The 21,042-nt window shown below is 53.2% G+C and overlaps 3 protein-coding genes across 3 annotated transcripts; 1 reads left to right on the top strand and 2 right to left on the bottom strand.

The window, feature by feature from the left end:
* Positions 1-5,633: 5,633 nt before the first annotated feature.
* CkaCkLH20_02648 (uncharacterized protein) lies at positions 5,634-8,035 on the top strand (the record flags this gene model as incomplete). The annotated part of the gene is made up of 2 exons (XM_038885367.1): positions 5,634-7,870; positions 7,921-8,035. The coding sequence occupies 2 exons, from the start codon at positions 5,634-5,636 to the stop codon at positions 8,033-8,035; spliced, it is 2,352 nt and encodes a 783-aa protein (XP_038749298.1).
* Positions 8,036-9,912: 1,877 nt separating this feature from the next.
* On the bottom strand, positions 9,913-14,762 carry CkaCkLH20_02647 (RecQ family ATP-dependent DNA helicase; the record flags this gene model as incomplete). The annotated part of the gene is made up of 3 exons (XM_038885366.1): positions 9,913-11,133; positions 11,186-14,637; positions 14,690-14,762. 3 exons carry the CDS (start codon positions 14,760-14,762, stop codon positions 9,913-9,915), a joined length of 4,746 nt encoding a protein of 1,581 aa, XP_038749297.1.
* Positions 14,763-16,245: 1,483 nt separating this feature from the next.
* Positions 16,246-17,852, bottom strand: CkaCkLH20_02646 (nitrite transporter; the record flags this gene model as incomplete). The annotated part of the gene is made up of 2 exons (XM_038885365.1): positions 16,246-17,649; positions 17,712-17,852. 2 exons carry the CDS (start codon positions 17,850-17,852, stop codon positions 16,246-16,248), a joined length of 1,545 nt encoding a protein of 514 aa, XP_038749296.1.
* Between the last annotated feature and the right edge of the window lie 3,190 nt (positions 17,853-21,042).

Here is a 21,042-nt window from a genome sequence, read left to right as displayed (position 1 = left end):
AGGGAGCTGAAGGGCAGCGGTCGAGGTAACTGGGTGCACAGCAGCGTCCAGAAGGTGACGAAACGAGATCCTGACTGATAAACGTGTGCTGGTGATTCGATAGACGTGCGGCGTATTATTTCGTAAAGTGAGGTGAGGTAAGAGAAGACAAGGTAGGTTCAGGTAAAGAGTGAAGCGAGTTGGTCAACGGACAGTTTCCAAGCTGGAAGAAGCGGCGGCCAGAAAGTTTACTGGACTTATTCACTACCCCGGCCGGTAAACAGGCGGCAGCTGGTCGATTGGTAAACCGGTAGGGCAGGCGAAGGCGGACTGGAAAGACAAGACCAGGCCAGGATCCAACGGAAAGGTAAACCGGGCAAGGGAACGACAGGGTAAGGTTGTGCTGCGAGCTGTGACACGACGCGACTTTCCGGCGTCAGGGGTTTGTGTTGGGCTGTCGGCCACAGCGCAGGTAGGAAGTGCGGGTGCAGTGAGTGTTTTGTTCGTCAGGGCCGGCTTCTTTTTCCCAGATCCTTCCCGTGGCCAGCTGCGTCAGTGGAGACTCTCGGGCTTTCTGGGAGCTCTGGACTTCGTAGAATCTGGAGGGGAAAGGGGGTGAGAGCCAAATTGGAATTGATCTCTGTGATCAGTTCTCCAGCAGGCAAATTGGGGGTCCAATGGAGTGGCGCGTGGATCGCCAGGGAGGGACGGTTTAAATTGAACGTCGCGTCTTCTCCGAAGGTGGGGGGAGGAAGAAGAGGAGACGAAGGGATGGATGGATGGATCATGCAACGCGTGAAACGGGAGACGTTGTGCCTGCTTCCTTTTGCACGCAAGCCCGGTATCCGTTACCGCGGTATGGTCGAAATTCGGTATGACATACGGACACTTCTGATGAAGAAACCAACCAAGTCAGTACGGACAGTTATTACCGTCTGGACGCCAAGTTAGCGGAGGTCCAATATCAACAAAGCAATGCGGCGCCGCTCACTGGCTTGGAATTGCGAGAAATATTGGTCCTAAGTACCTAGCTTCCGCGCTGGGCTGTCGATAGAGCAATGTATAAAAATAATGGAACTCTGATACTGCACTTGGATGTGACGTGTATCCGTATTGTGTTGGTGGGTTGCTAGCGTCAGAGGCAAGATCCCTTCACAAGTTACGAGTAATATGTCAGTATTTCGATAAACCTCAAGTTTACCTTCTGTCACTAGCCAGCTAGAGGGGACGATCGTCTTCTTATGCAGTGTTCCGCCCTTGAGTCCGGCAGCATGCAGAGGGAACAGACCAATGAGATCGTGTACCCCAAGGAAGACAGGCATCTAGAGAACTCAGTCAAGGCGACACAGCAACGATATGCAGCCAAGTACTTGGACATTCAATGAAGACAACCAGCGAAGGTTTTTGCAGCGAATTCAACGACGTACCAACCACGATCGAATCCTCCTCGTCCTGTTGAGCCACGGTTCCCTTATTCCCGACCTCATTCTATCCGATTCCCGCGGCGATGGCATTCTCAGGGGCTCAAATTTTAAACCAAATCTCCAGCAGCTCGTCCAGGCAACAAGGCTCTTGTGGATAATCTCATTCCACCAGACGCCTCCGCTCCGCGTTTCCCGACATCGAGATTGGCACCCCTCGTCAATCCCAGACACGGGTTCACGGGTTGCCTCACAAGCCCTGAGCGGTTGATCGGCTAACAAGAGGTCTATTTCACGCCCACAAGATCGCGAGAACGAAGCGATACATGGGGAATGGTCAAGGAAGCATATCGAAGCGAAAACTTGGTGTTGATTGCGCACCTTCGGCCACATGGCGGCAAGGGTCGTAGTGCAATTGAAACCTGCCTTGACCTGCCCATCTTGCCTTACCCGCGGTCTCTCCCGTTAGGTCTCCAGATCATTGTTCCGTGCCGACCTTGTCACTACGTAGGTCGGAGTTGGGCATCCCCATATTGCCGACGGGCTGATATGGATGGCGTCGATCTGGTGGTAATTCCTCAAGGCAAGGGGCATTTTAACTCCGCAAGAGCTGGGTGGCAGCTTCTTGGGTAAATGGGAAAGTGCGTCACAACGTTCGAGTTCGACTCATGCATTTGACGCAAATACAATCCAAGAGGTAAGGGAATATGAAACTGATCGGCTGAACTGCTCGCCGGCTCAAATACCAAGGGCGGTTGTGAAAGCCGCTATTACCTGGGGACTCTGTTAAATGAACCTTCCTGGGATGTAAATGTGCAAACAGGAAACATTGTCAGAATTCGTGGTTGCTTGACGTCTCAATGACAGACAACGCCTATTGTTTTCTTTTCTCCCATCTCCTCTGTCAATGTTTAGTTCCGTATTCAGGCTCTAGTTTCTTGTCTCTTAAATGCAATAACTTACGATCGCTAACATTTTCCATATCCTTGTACCAATTCTGACCCCAGCCACGTTGACGGTAATGCAGGTGATATGCAAGCCATCATTACAAGCGAAGTTTGGTCGACTAACAATGATGTCTCCATCCACTTTGGTCCCAGTTATTAACTAGGACGAAACATGTTGGTCCTCGGCAGCGTTCACTAAATGCTAGACTACATGTTACCCATATCCTCCTGCAACAGACTGATGGAAACAGATAGAGCTGCGAGAGCTGCGAGAGCTGCGAACAATTATGCTGAAAGATACTGTACCCAAATGGTAACCAGCGGCAAGACGTCATATGTCGTCGGGAACTCGCCTGGCCCTTGCATAAGCCGGACAGCTTATGATGCAGAGCAATATGCATCGGTAGCATGCCACGGCTCAAGCCGCCCACTATCGAAAACCCGCATATTTCTATTTCATCGCTACGTTGCGTCACGCTCGGCCAGAGCAATGCAGCTTTTGTTCTGAAGCTGGCACACACGAGAAACATCAGGCACGCCTGGCTTGTGCGGTGCTTCTTTGAAACGCAGAGGAGACGTTGGGCCAATTGGCCAGCCAACCCGCAACCAATGCAACGGCGGCAGCCACCGCGTGTCGCCCGCCTGTGGCCGAAGAACACATGTCCAACTCTCTGGGAATGCGAGCTGCAGGGAAGAGGGAAGACGGCCCACGGGCCCCGATCCGCCGTCCCAAGAAGCAGGGTCACCCCAGCTCGTCTAATCTTCCATCAACCTCCGAACTTGCCAGGGCTCCTGAGCTGGCGGCGGATCACCAGTCCGGAACTGGGAACACCTTCTTCACGGTTGGGCAGAGGGTCAGACGAGAGAGAAGGCGTGGAGGAGAGGCTTCAAATGCCACGACGGTGACACTGCGTTGCGACGTTGTAACTTGCGGGAAATATATCCAGGGTTCGGGAAGGCTGTCTTTGAAAAGGTGGTGTCCCACCTACCGGCTTCTAGGGTCACCAGGATCACGAACCACGAGTTCGTGAGCGACGAGGACGGACGGGAGAAATCGCTGGCTCATTTATGTGATGGCTTGGGCTTCATTGGCTCGGGGTAGATGAGTTAGTGCATCTTGCTGAGCGACTATTGAGTCATGGTTGGCTGCTTTGAAAAACCAGCCAGAAGCAGCATCTCGGCTTGAGATGATGATGACCAACAGGCGGAGGTTATGAGCGGTTCGAATAAGACACAATCAATGAGATATGTCCGTTATGATTCGCCCTCAGACAAAGTGAAATCTGGCCGAGGGAAGATCCAGGAGTTATCTGTGAACGTATTGGTTATGTCAATGTCGTCGCAATAAGTCTCGACATAACTCTCTGATTGGCTGTGGTTTAATGTAAAGCACGAGGAAATTATCAACGTCGCAGAAACTCATTCCCTTCCCCGTGTTTGTCGGAAAGATGGTACGGATACGTAAGAGTCGCACGCACGACAAGCCGAGGGTTCGGTAGGCGTTTCATCACTCGTCGTAAGAGATGGAGCTTCCACAGCGACTGGATGGGGAAGTTTCGCCCTGTTCCGTTAAAGTTGACAGGCGGGCTTCTTCAGCGCCCGTGGTAGATTCAGAGATGCAGAGTCTGGATGAAGACCGTGTATATTACCTCAAGCTCTCGAGCCTGGTTGCTGTTGATGGTAATGATGCACCGTGTCTAGCGAGAAGAGAAAGGTTGATGGAGTATCCCAAGCCCGATTCAGCGTGTGCTTGACTCGGATTCGTTCTTGAACTGGAGTCTATCTCGGCCGGACCATACTGAGTTAAGGACTCCGTGTAACATTGACGATGGAGAAGTCGGAGGTGAGGTAGCCTCGTATGCACCGTGGTATTTGTGGTTTTGTGACTAAATCAATAAAGCGCTGCGGGAATCCGTGGTAGAAGATTGAAGAGAAAAGATTGCGAGGTTTTGTTTGTGCCTTGTGCATGCCTCCGACTCCGAGGTCCTTGTCCCGTCGCAGCCCATTCCAACGAGCCCCAACTTGGGTTGGATTCCAGTCTAAGTCAATCTAGGTGGTTCAATTGGGAAGGCAATCTATCCCGTCTTCTTTCCCTCTCTTGCTCTTTCCTTCTTCCATCTAGACCAGCGCCTTCTTTCCTTCTCTTTTCGTCCTGTTGCATCTTTTTGGCTCTTGCCCTTCTTCGTCGCTCCCTCACATACCGTTACCGTTGCAGTTACAGCTTGTTTGCTGCCATTACCTTCCATTACCCACCTACCTTACTTCATATTCTTTTTCTTGGCTTGTATTATTCTGCTTCATTACGGCTTTATTCACCACCAGACAGACATCTTGGGAAGCATCTCCCCGTCAATCGCTCTCTACCTCTCGTTTCCTTCCGTACTTTCTTACAACTACCCTTTTCTACGTTTGCGCTTGAGCAGGGACCAACCCAGCATCTTCGCCAGCAGCCGGATCCAAGCAATGAGAACCAATTAAGGTCGCGATCGACTGACATTCCGCCGGCTGCGAGTCGATCCGCCGCCACGTTCTTCCTTACGCTTCTGGCCTCCAACTTCCAACGCATTACTGTCCGTTTATCTCACCTCAGTGCTCACTCATACCGAACGAACCGACTCGTACATACCATACCGACGCTTTCCCACCCTAGACAAGGCCGGACGGTCCGATCGACGTCGCCCTCCTGTTCTCTGCCTTACCTGACCTACTAAGAGGCTGCGCCGCTGCATCCCAACCCAAACGCGTGGTCGCCCAAAGAACGACGCCAGCGAACCACGGGCGTCGCGCAATCCCATTCTGCTGCAGCGCACGCGCTCCTACGCCAATAACCATTGCATTCCCGTCATTCGGCTCCTCGACAGTCCCTGTCACCAGCTCGCCCTCTTCCAATCTCTCTACATCGTTCATCTCCCCTGTAACTGCATTCGCCGATCCCCACCGACCAAGGCATTGACAACAGTGCCCTTGAGAAGTTCGCCCAGGCATCCAGCATTCCCAGCATTCCAGCGCCGCTCCTCGTTCCCTCTCTTTCGGCGGCCTGCGGCTAAACCGACTGAACCCGGCGAGAATCAGTCAACACGACCCAGTTATCACTCAAGCTCAGGACCACCGGACCCAGCCAACCCACGACCCAGCGCTCCGTCCTTGTCGTCCGTCCTGACTGGACACGTACAGTATTGTCTCTACGGAGGCACGCGGGGTCGGCCGCCTTAGGTTCAAGCAGGACCGTGGTCGGCGACTCGGATGAAGCTTCCCTTGTCAAGGAATAATAGCAACGCACGAATAAATGTCGGCTGGGGGAGCGTCTGTGGGAGAGGCAGAGGCGGAGGCCAACTGCAGCAGTACCGCCATAACCGCTGACGCCGCCAATGCCGACGCCAACATCTCCCACCAACTACAGCACCCACAGCACCCCGGGGTCCAAACACAGGCCCCGACAGTGGACCTGGACCTGGACCTGGGCTTCGCTGACGTCTCTAGCCCCGAACTTTTCCAGCTGCAAGCCCCATTCGATGTCGTAAACAACAACAATACCATCGCCAACACCGAAAACAATCCCTCCAGTTCGCCCGCAAGCACTACCCGCAGCAAATCGACATCTTCGCACCTTGCCACTTCATCACCTTCTGGCTCACCCAACGCAAACAAATCAACACAACCGCGCAAACCTTCGCCTGGTCTAGCTGCACGTCTCAAAGCACTTGGTTTGGCCACTCACAAGAAATCAGCAGATTCGTCGCCCAACCAACAAGACAACATTGGCCGACTGCCCGAAGATCAAATTCGCCAGCTCGACGAGAAACTTAAGACGAACTCGATCGAGTCCATTATTCATCGCCGCGGTCGTCCGTGGAAGGGCATCGTACATCACAAGCCTTCCGAAGCTTCTAAAACACCATCCGTAACCTCAACAGACGAGCACGGCACTGAGGTGTTGCTTTCCACTGCAGACGTTGCCCTAGGCGCGTCTCTCGTCCTACCCGAGATCACAACAACAGCACCGCTGGACATGGAGACACACAAATACCGCCTGCCCGACCACACCAATGGAAATGGCACAAAAGTACAGCTTGAAACACGACGAGAACACCTGGAGCGAAGCGCCTCTCAGAATGACTCCGACTTACCACCCCCTCCGCCCCCGAAGGACACGCCGCCCGTCCCGCAAGCCGAGTTTACGCCTGATCTAGCCTCGTACTTCAACCCCAGTCACCAGCGTCCCGGATCCATCTACACATTATCGCGCGCATCATTTGCCAATCAGCTAGCCCAGCTGACGTCGCTCCAACTCCCGGACGCCGAGTCCCTCTCTAGTAAAGTTTCCGCTATCCCGACCGCGCAGGTTGCCTCGAAGGCCCTCATCAATGCTGCCGAGCAGATTAGAAGTTGGATAAATAAGGCGTCCGAGGTTATCAGTGGATTGGACAGCGACGATGACGTCGAGTGGGCCTCCGCAGGCGGTCGCGAAGGCCTGGAAGAGGTCGAACTTGCCATCCATCGCTTCGAGGATTTGATCAAAGTTTACGTTAGTGCCATTGAGGAGCTACAGGTCCGCGAAGATATCGCCAACGTTCCGCCCGAGGACCTCCTCCGCGCCGTCTCTCAAATGGAGTCCATCATCGAAGAGTGGGCCAATATCAAAGCGACGCTGAACACAGTCAAGGGCCAGGTTGAACTTGCCATGGAATGGGAGGAACTCTGGAATTCTGTTCTTGGGGACATTCAGACGGAAATGGACGAGCTAAGCCGCCTTGTCTTCGAGATGGAGGAGCGTCGCCACAAGTCTCTCATAGCCGCCACGTCCGGCGACGGCGTCGACATTGGTGATCTTGAGAACATTGTGGAAGACACCCCCGCGCCAGTAGTAAAGGCGCAGACGCAAAACCGGTTCAGTCTGCCAGGCCTGGCTCTGAGCCCTGGGTCGACGTCTCCTGGAACGCCTACCTTGTCGCAAGATGATTCGAGTCTTCTGGCTCTTTTCGCCCGAATGCAGCCCCTGCGCGCATCGCTAGACTTCCTTCCCATGAGACTCGCGGTGTTCGCTGCCAGAGCCGAGAAGTCATTTCCCACAGCTTGCGAAGAGTTGGAGATGCGACGTGAAGGGCTGGACGGCAGCTACAAGAAATTGGAGAAGGACGCCGAATCCTTGCGCAAAGAACTGGGCGAAGACCGATGGGTGTTGGTTTTCCGTGGTGCCGGACGGCAAGCCCAGAAGATGATCGAATCCGTCGAAAGATCCATGACTAAGTTGAGGGAGGCTATTGATACCGGCGTTCATCTGAGCAGCCCACCGACGATGATCAAGAAAATCGAAGGCTACGACGCAAAAAAGACGCACTATGGCCCTGCCATCGAACGAGTTCTGGCCATCATTGACAAAGGCGTCAAAGATCGCCTCACGGTGAACGGCGAGATCCTCCGGCTTCATGCGGAAATGCAATCTAAGTGGGAGTTGATCAAGGACGAGATGAGGGAAATGGACGTAGTTGTTGACGAAGTCCAAGCGGACAACCGGGGCCAGCAGTTGAGAGACTCTATCTCGAGCATGTTATCGAATGATCGCTCAACTATAGGAAGCGGTCGCGAGACCCCGGGCAGCTCACCTCCTTCTTCGGTCATCATGTCGAGCCTCGGATTCGACCCAATGACCCCGACGCCCAAGGCGGCAAGGAACCGTTCAGCGAGTAACCGTTCAGCAAGCAGCAGTCACCTGGCACAGCCTGCAGGCCATCGACAATCATCGTTACCGACACCGTCTGCGCGCAAGACTTTAAGCTCTCGACTGTCGAACATGACATCCAGGCTTGCCACGCCATCTGCTAGCAACGCTGGCAGCAGTACTCACTCTCAGTCAGCGGTGCCCAATCGTCCAAGATGGAACGGCTCAACGAACACTACGGACGTCGGCATTGGCCACAACTTCAAGCCTCTTAGCCTAACATCGCCAAGCCCTTATGCCAAGAAGACATCTCCCGCTCCCCGCCCGGGCTCTTCATTGACGCCACGATCCTCTTCGCCTGGTGGCACCAAGCTGCCTACGATTCGCGGTCCTTTCAATCGAGAGTCATCAGCATCACCGATGCCCGAAGATACGCCAACTAAGAGGGCGCCTTCTAAGCTTTCGTTTCGTGAGCGACTCGCCTCGCCGGGCCCATATTCTCAGCACACGCTGTCAAAGCCGCGTCTGTCGTCGTCATTATCCACGTCTGGACTAGAGTCCCAGTCTACTCGACGCGCCTCTCTGCAACCAGCTCGATCCCACCTGACGGTCAATGATGGGATCCCAAGTCGCCCTGCCAGCTCTCTCGCCTCAACTCGGCGAACCAGCTTGCTGCCACAACCGAAAGGGTTGGGTACAAGTGGTAGAGAAACTTCACTGGGTCTGACCCCTCGAAACGCCACCCGCAAAACCCTTCCCGAGCTATCTAAGAGCACTTCGGCTGCGAACAACAAGCCCCGATGGAGGGGTTAGGAATCCGTTCTGACGAGGCAGAGGAGAGCATCTGGCCCTCCAATAGTTCGCAAAGACCTAGGCATAAAGGTGGAAGGCAAGCCCCGCTGGCGGACTTGACGCTACATTATGACCTGGTCAGAAACATACGTTACGGCACTACCTGGGCTGATCGGGTCCCAAAACAACATCGTCACGCACGATACCAAAACTGTACATATACACATTCAACTACGCTCCTTGATGGCTTGACGACATTGCCATTCGGACGACTCTACTTCTTTTGCTTTACGGCACGGCGTTCTCACTGGGGAGAAAGACTTCTCCAGCGGCCTTTGGAAGGTTATCAGTATTATACCCGGAAGGTGGGCTGGAGTCTGGTCTTGGACGAGTAGGAGAGCAAGGAAAGCTCCCGGACCAGTCGTGTGTGCGAAGGACAAGAGAAGAAGAGCCTAAGCCTAAGGGTCCCCATCTCGTAAGGGACGCGGAGGTCGACAACGCACACGGAATCGACACACCACCATCGGGGGAGAAAAGAGAGAAGTAAAGAGAGAATCAATCCATTTTTTGTTTTCGACACGACGTATGTATTGAAACCCCCGACGAGACTTATACCCCATATCGACACTGGCATCTCGGGGAACTGGGCAGAGAGTATTCACAGTAGTTGGGAGAGTGGCCATCGCAGGGGAAAAGGGGAGTTTAGCTAGTTTAGGTGGAAGATGCAAAAATTGATACTTCGCAAACCTCACGATCCTCGTCGAAGCCTCTCATGTCCGTTGTGAACCCCAACCGACATCTGCAAATCACACGTAACGGCAGGAAGATACCCGGTGCAAAGATGACAATCCCGTGATGGGGAAAATTTTTAGTCATTGTCAACATAAAAATGCCAGATGTGCCTGCGCTGCGCCGGAAGAAAATGCGCTGGACTAAAAACTAAACCACCCAAGTCGACGCCTTCGCCGTGCCAAACCGATATCATGGGTTACAACGCCGCTCGGTGCCATGACTCCCTCCTCCCCTCGCGCCCCGTGATGCAATGTCATGAGAAGAGCCTCTTCGCTCCCAGAATATCTTTAGCCATGCCTGTCGTTTCCTTTCATTCCTCGCTTCAATAAGGCATCATCCCGATGCTGCCGCCACCACCACCACCACTTCCTCCGCCTTTCTTGCCACCCCTGCCGAAGTAGCTCGTCACCGTCGAGTTCTTGGAGCCAGAAGCCGATGCCGCGCCACTGCTTCTTCTGCTTGTTCCCCCAGTGGCCTTCCTCTTGGCGACACCTCCTCCCTTCTTGTAGCCCGTGCCCGCGCCCGAGCTCTTTCGAGAACCAAATTTCTTGCCGCCGCCTCGATAACTCCCTCGTCCCCGTGTTGACGTGCTCGATGAGCCTCGGGTTGCGGGGGCCGTCTCGAGCTCACTCAGCCTCATTTGCTCGTTCCATGCTTGTACCTCAGGTCTCAGGGCCGGTGGCGGGCCACCAAAGTACTTTGAGGCCTCCTCTTCCTCTCCATCGTTGTCGTCTTCCATGTCCTCGTCGTCCGAACTAATTAAGTCGACTACGTCGTCCGGGACGTCGTCTGAAGGGCCAGCGTCCTCCATCTCAGCGGTGTCGTTGGCCATCATCTCGTTGTACTGGTGCTGGAAGTTGCGGATCAGAGGGATGAACTTGTTTCCAAATTTATCGACCCTCTCTTTCTCGATACCTGGGATGCGGCGCATCTGGGGCAATGTAGTGGTCCATCGAATGGCCATTTCCCGTAAGCTCCGCTCCGAGAAGAGCGGTTTTCGGAGACTCTGCGCATTGCGCAGCTCCTCTTCGAGCTTCTTTGCTTCTTGGACAAAGCTGTGTACGACATCTTGGTGCAAGTCATCAATTTCGCCCAGCCGACTGTCTCCTTCGATGCGAGGACCAATATCTCGGGAAGCATTGCCTCGCGCACGAATCTGGGGCATAGGCTCGAAAGCATCGTCATCGTCATCCGACATGACGAAACCATCCTTTGCGTAACCATTTGCGTGCAGTGACAAGTCCTGCTCCTCCATCTGCTGTAGCAGCATCTCCTGTTCTTCTTCTTCGTCCGTGTCGAAGACAGTTGCCACGGACTTGCCCTTCTTCTTGGTTTGGACCCTGACTTGCGCAGGGGACGACACATTTGTTGAAGGTGGAAGATGCCTGGATGTCCTGTTGTCGACGTCTTCCTCTTCATCATTGTTCTTCTTCGTTCGCTTTCTCGGCTTAGGTACCGAAGGTTCCCTATTCCTATCGGAAACCTGTACCGACAACAACAGCTTGCGGCGTCCCGTTTCAAAAAGATGCGCATTACGGCCGACCTAGCACTGGGTTAGTTGATGAGTTAGAATAAAGGTGAGGAAAGCAACTTACAATGAGGTATGATATGGCAATATTGGCCCTTTTATTTACCACGTTTTCCTCCTCGAGGGCTTCCTCAGCGGTGAGCCTATCGAGAATACGCTCAATCTCATGTTTCTTCATCTTCTTGGCGATGCCGTGGGGATCTTCGGGGTGCTGGGTAAGGTTCGCTTGGTATTTCTTCCCGGCGAGAATTTCACAGCACTGATTGATAGTCAGTTTCGAATGGTTACCAATAGTCTGGATAGCGGCGATGGCAATGTCGGAGAAGTCTTGCTGTTCGAAGACGGCCCCTGCTCGACAGTTGTCGCAAGTCTTGTTGCACTCGTCCTTATTGAAGACCTCGCCGAAGTAGCGGAGAATTTCAACTCCGCGGCAGCTTTCCCGGTTATCACAGAACGCAGAGACTCGATTGAGCATCGTCCTTTGCCGCTCCTTCTGTGCTTCGTTGCCTTCGCCATCTGCTATCATCTTCCTTAACGTCACAACATCTCCATAACCGTAATATAGAATACAATCGGATGGATTGCCGTCTCTGCCAGCTCGACCCGTTTCTTGGTAGTAGCCCTCCAAACTTTTCGGGACCGAGTGGTGGATGACGAAACGAACGTCAGGCTTATCGATGCCCATGCCAAAAGCAATGGTTGCCACAACGACATGGATTTTATCCTTCTGCCATTGTCTTTGAACTTTGATTCTGTCCTCGGGTGACATTTGGGCGTGGTAATGATGTGCCCGGACCCCCCATTTGTCTCGTAGCTTCTCTGCCACTTGTTCTGATGTCTTTCTCGACAACGTGTAGATAATTCCACATTGCCCGTTGTACTTCGTCTGGATGAGATCGGCGATCTTGGTGACCAAATCTTTCTCCTTCATGCGGACTTCATACGTCAGGTTTGGTCTGTTGAAGCTCTGACAGAAAACCTGGCAATTCTCCATTCCCAGATTGTGCTTGATATCGACGATGACGTTTTGGGTTGCCGTTGCCGTAAGTGCAATGATGGGTACCGTGGGGAAATGGTTGCGAAGCTTGCCTAAAGCTTTGTAATCTGGTCGGAAATCGTGACCCCACTGACTGACACAATGAGCTTCGTCAATGACAATCCGTGCTAGCCGTTTTCCTGAGTAGAGTGTTGATAACGCCTTCATGAAGGATGGACTGTTGTTGAGCATTTCAGGCGTGACGTAAAGCAGCTGAACGAAGAGCTCAGGACTCCTCTCCTTGAACGATGTAAAGATATGTTGTCGTTTTTGACTAGGAGTCTCTCCGTTGAGCGAGACCGCTTGAATATTGATTGCCGACATGTGATCGACTTGGTCTTGCATTAAACTGAGCAGGGGAGAGACGACAATAGTGATGCCTTTCGTCTTCCCACTGTTGATAACAGCTGGAAGCTGGTAGCAGAGAGATTTTCCTCCGCCTGTCGGCATCAACACAAAAGCGTCTTTGCCGGCCAGGGTGGCGTTGATAGCCTCAAGCTGATTAGGTCGAAACCCTCTCATCCTGAACCTGTCTTTCAGAGCTCGGCCAACATCTGGAGACCACGGGTGCTTCATCAACTCGGGTGGAATCGACAGCTTTGATTTGGAGACCTCTCTTTTCTTGGGAGGCTCAGCAGGCTTTGGACGTTGTGCGGCATTGCCAGACGTCGCAGTCAAGACGGGCCTCCGCTGACTAGTGTCCTCGGCGGACGAAGAATGCCGTGACTCAAAGTCTTGTGCAAGAGCGAGCATATCCGCATCTGCTTCATCGCCGTAATCGCTGGACATATCCATGACCCGAGAGCGTGATGCTTTGGCAGGGGTTCTGCGACTCGGCGCCGACCTAGAAACTGGAGGTAAAGGATTAAATGTGCCAAAGTCATCTTCGATTTCGTCCAAATAGTTGTCTTCAAAGTCATCTCTTCGACTGGTTTTAGTCACCAGAGGAGTAGACTTCTTTGCGCTCTTGGGTAGTTGTGGCCCGCTTCGTGGGAACGGTGGCGGGGAGCGATCTCTCGGGTCTGTAAGTCTCGAAGACCCGGGAAATTGTGTTTGATGAATGACCTGATTGTCGCTCTCGAACGACTCTGTAGCTCTGGATGGCCCGGATGGAGCCTTGTTCGGTTGAGTGCTCATGACAACAGACTTTGACCTGCGATAGTCTTCAATGAAGGCGTCGCCATCGATACCGACCTTGGGTAGATACCGCTCGATTGACTGCTCCAAGTCCCTTCTTTTTTCTGCAAGCTCATCCGAGCGGACTTCGTCCTGCTCAGTATCCCCGTCCTCGTCATAAACTTTGAGGATGTGTTGCACAAGGGCCTCGTGCTCATCTTGAATCTTGACGTAAGACTTCAGAAGATCAGTCGCATCCTTCAGGGAAGATTGTTGCTTCATGAGCGATTCCTTCTCGCTCTTGTGCTTGATACGGTCTTCCTTGGAGCCTTCTCGTAGAGCATTACGCATGTTCTCCGAGTTTTGCTTGAGCTTTGCCATGATCAATTTCTCTTGAACGTCCATTGCGTCTGGGTGGGCCAAGATGAACTTGAGCACTTCAGACTTCTGTCCCTGTGACGAAGGTGTTGGCTGCGATAATGTGTTTGTTGAGTCATCCTGACCGGCCTCTGGCTCGAAGCTCACGAAAGAGTCATCTGGCAATAGTGTTGCAGTCTGAGGCTTGGAAGGTGTATCCGGAGCAACAAGTTCGTCGGACAACTCTGCATTCCCCAGCGGCACCGATGTTGGTCGTGGACGACTAGCAGAAGCTGGCATAAACGTGCTTCGACTCGGTGTGGCAAGGAGGTCGGCATCGAGGTCACCCTCGTCGAACTCGTCGTCTGAATCTTGAATGACGCGAGGCCTGGCTCGGTGCTGTGTCGATTGCACAACGGCTGGCTTCGCCCTGGTATTCGACTCGGGACTCGACGATATCCGCAGGGCCTTGCTGGGAGTCCGTCCAAGGGCTTGCTGAGCTCCTAGTGGCATCGGAATTCGACGCGGTGTCCCATCCTCATGCGAATCGTCCGTCATCTTGTACGTCCGTTGTGTCCGACTGATCGTTTGCGTAACTGTTCGCTCCTCGACAAAACCTTGATCTGTGTTCGCCCTACGGACGCTTGACGGTATAATTTTGTTGGCTTTCACTGACCGACTACTCTTAGGAGCCGGCGTGCCCAACGTCTTGTAAATATCCGGGAACTCGTCGGAATCCGAGTCGACACTGTCTGCCTTGCTCATTTCCGTGCTTTTTCTCTTCTGTCCTCGCTTTGGCAGTGGCTCCGGCCTTGAAGCCTGCGTTTCGTTCCATATCGTGACTCCCTCGTCGAATGCAACCGAGTCTGATGACAAAACTGTATCATCACCGGTCAGGTCCAGAATTTCGTCATCGTCGTCGAGTAAATCCGGTGTGGCGGGAGGCGGCGGCTTAGGCCGTCTATCTTGTGAAGACGACGGTGCAGGTCGATTTCGAGCATTATCGGCGTCTATTTCTCAGTCAGCACCTCGTAACAGCGGCGATACACATACAAAACCAACCTTGTTGCTGAAGCTGGGCCGTAATAGCTTGCTGGAAACGCCCACCACTAGTGGTCGAAGACGGTGTCAACAACTGCTGCTGTTTGACCGCCAACGAGGGTTTCCTAGTCCTCGAGGTTGAGGTCAATCGCGCCATGGAGCCAGATTCTCCCGCTGTCGCCACCCTTGAATCCCGCGTCTGCTCGTCCACCGCGTCCAAGGCATGGAGAGCCGGTCTGGCATTCGTACGACCGAGATTCGATTGGGATGAGGGCCTGCTCGGAAGCTCCTGCTGGGAGCCAAAGCCTCCGAATCGAGACTGTTGAGATTGCGAAGATTCGGTTCCGGAGGGATCGCGCGCCGGAGGAAACGAGAGCTCGGTTGGGATGGAGATAGAGATATTGCCAAGCAGCCAGGAGAGTTGATCCCCGAGGTTATTTCGAGTCATTTATCCGACTACAAGAGAAACACCTGGGGAAGCGTTGGGCATCATCGGGAACGGATTGGAGGCGTAATTGAGGTTCTTGGGTGGTCGTCTGCAAGGTTGGTCGTGGTGTTTACGCCGAGCTCTGCACGCTGCGGGTTGAGCGCGTTTGGCCCCCCACCCACTTTAGCTAGCGTGTAGGTAGCGCGCGTCTTCGCATTCTTAGTCAGCAAGTCAGAAACTCAACCTCACGTGAACTGGCGCTTTCCTTCGGTTCGCTCGGCAAAATTTCGGCGGGTCTTATCATCACCGGCAGCAGTCCTTCTTATCAGATTGACCTCACCTTCACTCTCCTGCAAAAGTCTGGTGAGTGTGTGTTTGTCAGCTCGTCATTCTCGGGTTGGAAGATTAAGTAACAGGCGCTCTCCTAGTCCGATGATACAGTTGATTGCATTGTTTCATCTGGTTTCTGATTGATGTGATAGGGGTTTTTCCTACTTGGTGGCTAGCAACAGGTCTTGACTGCAAGCTTGTATGGTCATCTTGTGTGTCTTGCTGGTGAAGCCTGGCATGGATGTTGCAACATCGTCAATACCCCCGACTGTCTAACTTGCGCTGATCCCTTAAGTAAGGCGATAAGCTTACCATACAGCCGGATCTCATGCTCCTTAGCGCTGAACTTCCCCGGATTGTACTTTTGTCTACTTTGTTTCTTATCTGCACAGAAAGAGTAGCGTGGTGGAGGCGGGACAGAAGGTGGATTATGTGGGCGGAGCGGCCGCACGTCCGGGTAGATGCCGAAGCAGATGCGTAGATAAGGCGGCATTTAGGGTCTGGGGATCGTTGAGGGTGTCGACCGTGGTGGACGTCCGTTGGTCTATCTTTCGTTCATTTTGCACTCAGTCGTTGTCCGGTTTATCATCATGAGAGTCTGATGCGATCATTGGCAGGCGTTTTCAACTAAGAGAAATGCAGCTTTGCTCACTTCAAATTGTAACATATTGTCTTCAGTTCTAACCCTTGGATATCATAAAATTCCTGACCCCTTACTCCAAACATTGCATCCTGTGTATGTCCCTGTCTTATCCAGCCTGGGACCATTAAACAATAATGAGAAAATCATAACTTTTATCATTAGGCTCCCACGTCACACCTAGTGGCGTTGGGCTTTAGGCAGAGGGTGGATCCAAGAAACAGCCAGGTTCAGGCCGATTTGGATGCATCCAATGACCCAGAAGCCCTTGGCGTAGTTGGTGCCGTTGTCCATGAAGCGGAAGATGATGGCGAAGATGACACCGCCAAAGTTACCACCAGCACCGGTGACACCAGAGACGATACCGTTTGCGTGGCCATGGACGTGAGGAATGAGACCGAAGTTGGCACCGTTACCTGCCTCGTGGAAGACAGCCATCAGGAAAACCAAGCCGAACATGGTAGCCTCCTTGTGGGGATTGAGCTGGCCGATGAGGATCAAAAGAGCGCCGGTGAGAACACCGCAGACGGTAATCCATCCTTTCTTTAGCCAGAGGTTCTGGCCGCCGTAACGGTAGAGAAGGTCAGAGACGACACCGCCGGCAGGGCGTGTAATGACGTTGAGAAAGCCGAACATGGCCGCCCAGTTGCTAGCACCAGTCTGGCCAAGAGAGGGGAAGTTCTTCAGGTAGTATGAGGAGAGAACAGCGTTGATGGCAAGTTCACCACCGAAGGAGCAGGCGTAGGTGGCGACGTGGAAGATGGTCTGCGGGGAGAAGATGACTTGCATGGCCTCCTTGAAGGTGGGGTTGACAACAGTGTCGCCCTGAGCAGTCTCGAGCATCTCGGATGGGCTGAGAGGGGCCTCGTTGTCGCTGAGCACACCATTCTTGCTATGATTGCTACGTTTCTCCTCATCAGAAGCCATGGAGCCTTCTTTGCGGTCGGCAATGCCGCCAGGAACATCAACAAAGTCGGATTGGACGACGGCATCAACTCCATGAGAGTGCAGGTTCTCCTGGGCGTGCAAGTGGCGGTCAGCCCACTTGCCAGTAGGAGTATCTTCGCACAACAGAAGAAGACCCAGTCCGCAGGCGAAGAGGCAGACGACAGGAACGATGAAGGTTAAGCGCCAAGCCTGGCCAGGTGTGTAACCTCGAGCGTGAACGAAGGAGTCGTAGACAGCAGGCATGACGAAGTAGGTGATACCACCACCCGCGTTTCCCCAACCACCAGCCAAAGCATTGGCAGTGCCGACGACGTTCTTATCGAAGAAGCCAGTGCACCACACCTGGCAAGGGACGAATGTTGCGCCGAGAACACCGATGAAGAAGCGGCTGATGTAGAGACCAGTGGCGTTCTTGACAAGGGGGGCAAGACCGATGGGAATGGTACCGATGAGAAGTAAAGAACCGAAGACGATGCGAGAGCCAAATCGATCGCATGCGGGGCCGGCAATGAGACGCATGAACAGTGTCGCAACGAGGGAGACGATATTAGAGTTGGCAACTTGAGCGGTGGTCAAGTTAAGATCCTTCTTGATGGTGACCGTCAACAGGGGTGGAAATGTGTACCAAGCCCAGAACTAGATAGATGCAAAGTTAGCGAGGCACGGTTTTACAACTCTCATCAGGAGCAAATACGTACGGCAATCATGAAGCCCAGCCATGAGAAATGAAAGGCTCGTGCGTATACGTTGAAAATGTTCAAAACCGGGATGCTGCGGGCCTTGCGGTTGATAGGGTTCACCTCGGGTGCCCTCCAGAGTATAGAAAGTTCCATGCTCATAGCTTCTGGTTTTGTCCGTGTTTGGGTGTATATGATCCTAGACGAAGGTGGGTTTTTTGTCGCCTAAGTCGTCGTCGATAATGAATTGGGATTTGATCGAGAGTTCCAAGGCAAACCTTGTCAGGAATCGGGATCTTACGGTTGCCGTCGAATGCTTTGGATGCTGATGGTTATGAAGAGAGCTTGAGAGAGGTCCTCGTTCGAGAGTCTTATATGACTGCTCTCTTTCGAGTTACGTAGGGTTTCTCAATGTTGAAGGCGGTTGAAGCATCTCCGGAGAGATACCACGCTAAACCGAATCGACGTCTGCCGCGAACACTCCCTTGCTCTCTCTGTGGGGATACAAGGGAGATGGGGTGTGGGAAAAGGAGAGTGATGGAGGCACGCTGATGGGATGGGAGGCGGGCCAAACTGCGTCTAGGAGACAGGCCGGACCAACAGTGTGGTAGCCTTAAGAGCGGGCTCGCTTGTCGATCTTCCTGATAAGAAGCTGTGGCCGGGAAGAGGGCGGAAATGACAGAATTGATCCTGCAGCGTATCCGTAGGTGGTTTGAGGCACTGGGAGGGTGTCTTGGACAAGAGTGCCCGTCCTGCAAGTTGAATCCCAAACCAACCGGCCTTTGGACGTCTAAAACCAAGTCGGCGCCCGAGTGACTGACAAATCTACTCGGTAGCACGTCTTAGGCCGCAGGTCAGGGTTTGGACGCCGAACGACACGATTCTCTGTACCGTAGCTGCGCTAAGATGAGGCCCGTGGTGTCTTCCGTTGAACCGTTGGTGGTGATGCTGATTGTGGGAGTATTTCTCCAGCTGGTTCCCTTAACTTGATGACGTATAATCCGGAAGGAATGGAGGCGAGGGACGAGGTAATGCGTAGACGTTGCTGTTACGAGTCTAAACATCGAGATGATGAGGGCTCGAGTGAGCTTGTGGGCAAAGTACGATGGTTTTTGGCACTAGGATCATGCCTTATCTCGACGGTCTTTGCCTGTGGATGGTGGTCAGTAAAGTGCTTTCCAGGAGAAATGATTGGGCAGAGTAGGAAGAGACGGGGAACAATACGACGAAACAGAGGCTTGCGAGCTTATTGCTTATCTCTGGAGAATTGAAGAGGCGTTCGATATGCAGTTCGGGACGGGCGAGCCAGGCCCCACCCCTGGCATCCAAGAGATAAGGACACAGACTCTGATAGCTGACTGGTGAGTGCTTGAATCGCTGGCGTCGATCCCCGCGGCTGACGTTGAACGTGGCATGTGTCTTGAAACCCAGCAGTAGATGATACCTGGTATGAGTTGAGGCTTCGAACCTTTGCTTCTGGTGAGTTGAGCTGCGGCATGAGTTGCAGTTAAGAGTGGTGATGCAATCCGGCGAAGTCCCGGCCAGCAACAATTTAACTTTCAAGCACTGGCTTGGCTTCCAGCAAAAGTAGACTACTGCATATGGCGGAATCTTGATAAAGGTAGGGGGCGCAATGGAAGCATGGCAGTGCATGGCAGGTCCTTGATTCCAGTCTTGTCTGCGCTAGCAATCGGTCAAGATCTGGCGTGCCCGATATGGTACGAAAAGAGACTCTCGTTGTTATTCTTTGACCTCGCAAAGAATTGGCACAGCGTTGACGCGAATCCTGGCCTAGTTTGCCATGTAGCGTCCAGCGTCCTTCGGCAGTCGGCCGGGAAAGGATTCGTAGTGCGAACTTGGTGTAATCGGAATGGCTATTATTGGGCAACGTTGTGGTCCCATCCTGCTGCTTCTCTATCCACGCTGCAGCTTCCCCTGGGTATTCAGCTGTATAGGTAACATGGGGAGGGCCAAACGAGATGCGGACAGGATGAAAAATTGGGATGACTGGGAGTTCTGCATTCGGGGGAGAGGTTGAGATAAGATAAAGAGATAGCGGAGCCAAGGAAGCCCCCGGCCGCAAGGTACCCACCTGCAGGGGTCGTGACATCCTGGCGTCAACTCATCCGATTATGTCAGCCAAGGTCCCCCACGCAAAGAATCCGCTTGTCTGGTTCTGGCCTCCTCTCTCCAGTGTCCCGTCACGGCGTGCATCCCCGGCTTCCCGACCGGTTGTCCCTGGATTGCCCCGTGCCGTGATGGGGTCTAGACTTCTCCAACTCGATTGACTACATTTCTCCATGTCTTTCGCCTCAAACTACATGAGGGAATATCAACGCCAAATCGAAGGCGCTTGTACGCACTACGGGTTCCCGTCTTGATGGATCCGGCAGACCGACCGTGGGTTGCGGGCGTTTTGAACTGGCCTTTCAGCCTCCACCTCAACGCGGCGTTGCGGACCCTTTTTGCCTTTTCGCACGTGTAAGTTGACCTCCGCGGAGATGCTTCATTCGAGACAACGGCAAGACAGCCGCAGTCTCGAACCGCCAGATGGCCCATGCGTCATGCGAGATATCTTCAACGTTCATGGGTATCATTTGGTCTTTGATATGGGAGATACTGACAGGCTTAAATCCAGGTTCTACAAAAGACGCAAAAAGAGGCGGGTTCGGGGCTGCGTGATGGTGTCGCGACGTGGACTATGAGGGTCATTTGTAGATTTTGACGACGAGACGACTTCACTCGAGGCTCAAGAGAAGACCCCCTGAAAACTTGCCTCCGGCTACCTTATCTACCTACCCCTGGACGATGGGTTCTACATTTCAGAAGGGCCTTTTCACTCACCACTGGCCCTCTCTTCCCCGGGCGATTCCATTTACGGCGGCATGTTCAGAGCTTACAGCGCATTTGACAAACACTTGGCTCGCTAAGTACTAACCCGTCGCCTGCTGAGAGAGGAAGAGTCTAATCACGCCGAGCATCATCAGCCCTCAAGATCAGCATTGGCGCCGCTAGTCATCGTTCGATAGATCAAAGTCATCCAGTTGAATCAGTTCAGCTAGTCGCTATCTGGCGCCACCGGTGCCGAGACAATTGAAGTCTTGAGCGCGTCACGAAATCCAATGCGCAGCAGCCAGCGTGGGGCATAGCACCTGGTCCTGAAGCCTACAAAATATCTGAGATATCGCATATGCTGCCTCGTATGATCAGGTGGATCGGATTTTGCATCTCCGGATCTCCTGAACTTGATATCTCTGCCCAACAGGAAGGTTCTGCGCCCGAATTCAACCCATGGGTGTAGAGATATCAAGAAACTCTGCAGGCAACCTCATCACAGTTCCATTGATTTATC

The sequence above is a fragment of the Colletotrichum karsti genome (assembly GCF_011947395.1).
Source record: "Colletotrichum karsti strain CkLH20 chromosome Unknown Scaffold6, whole genome shotgun sequence".
NCBI classification, from domain to species: Eukaryota; Fungi; Ascomycota; class Sordariomycetes; order Glomerellales; family Glomerellaceae; genus Colletotrichum; species Colletotrichum karsti.
This window is presented reverse-complemented; position numbering and strand designations above follow the sequence as displayed.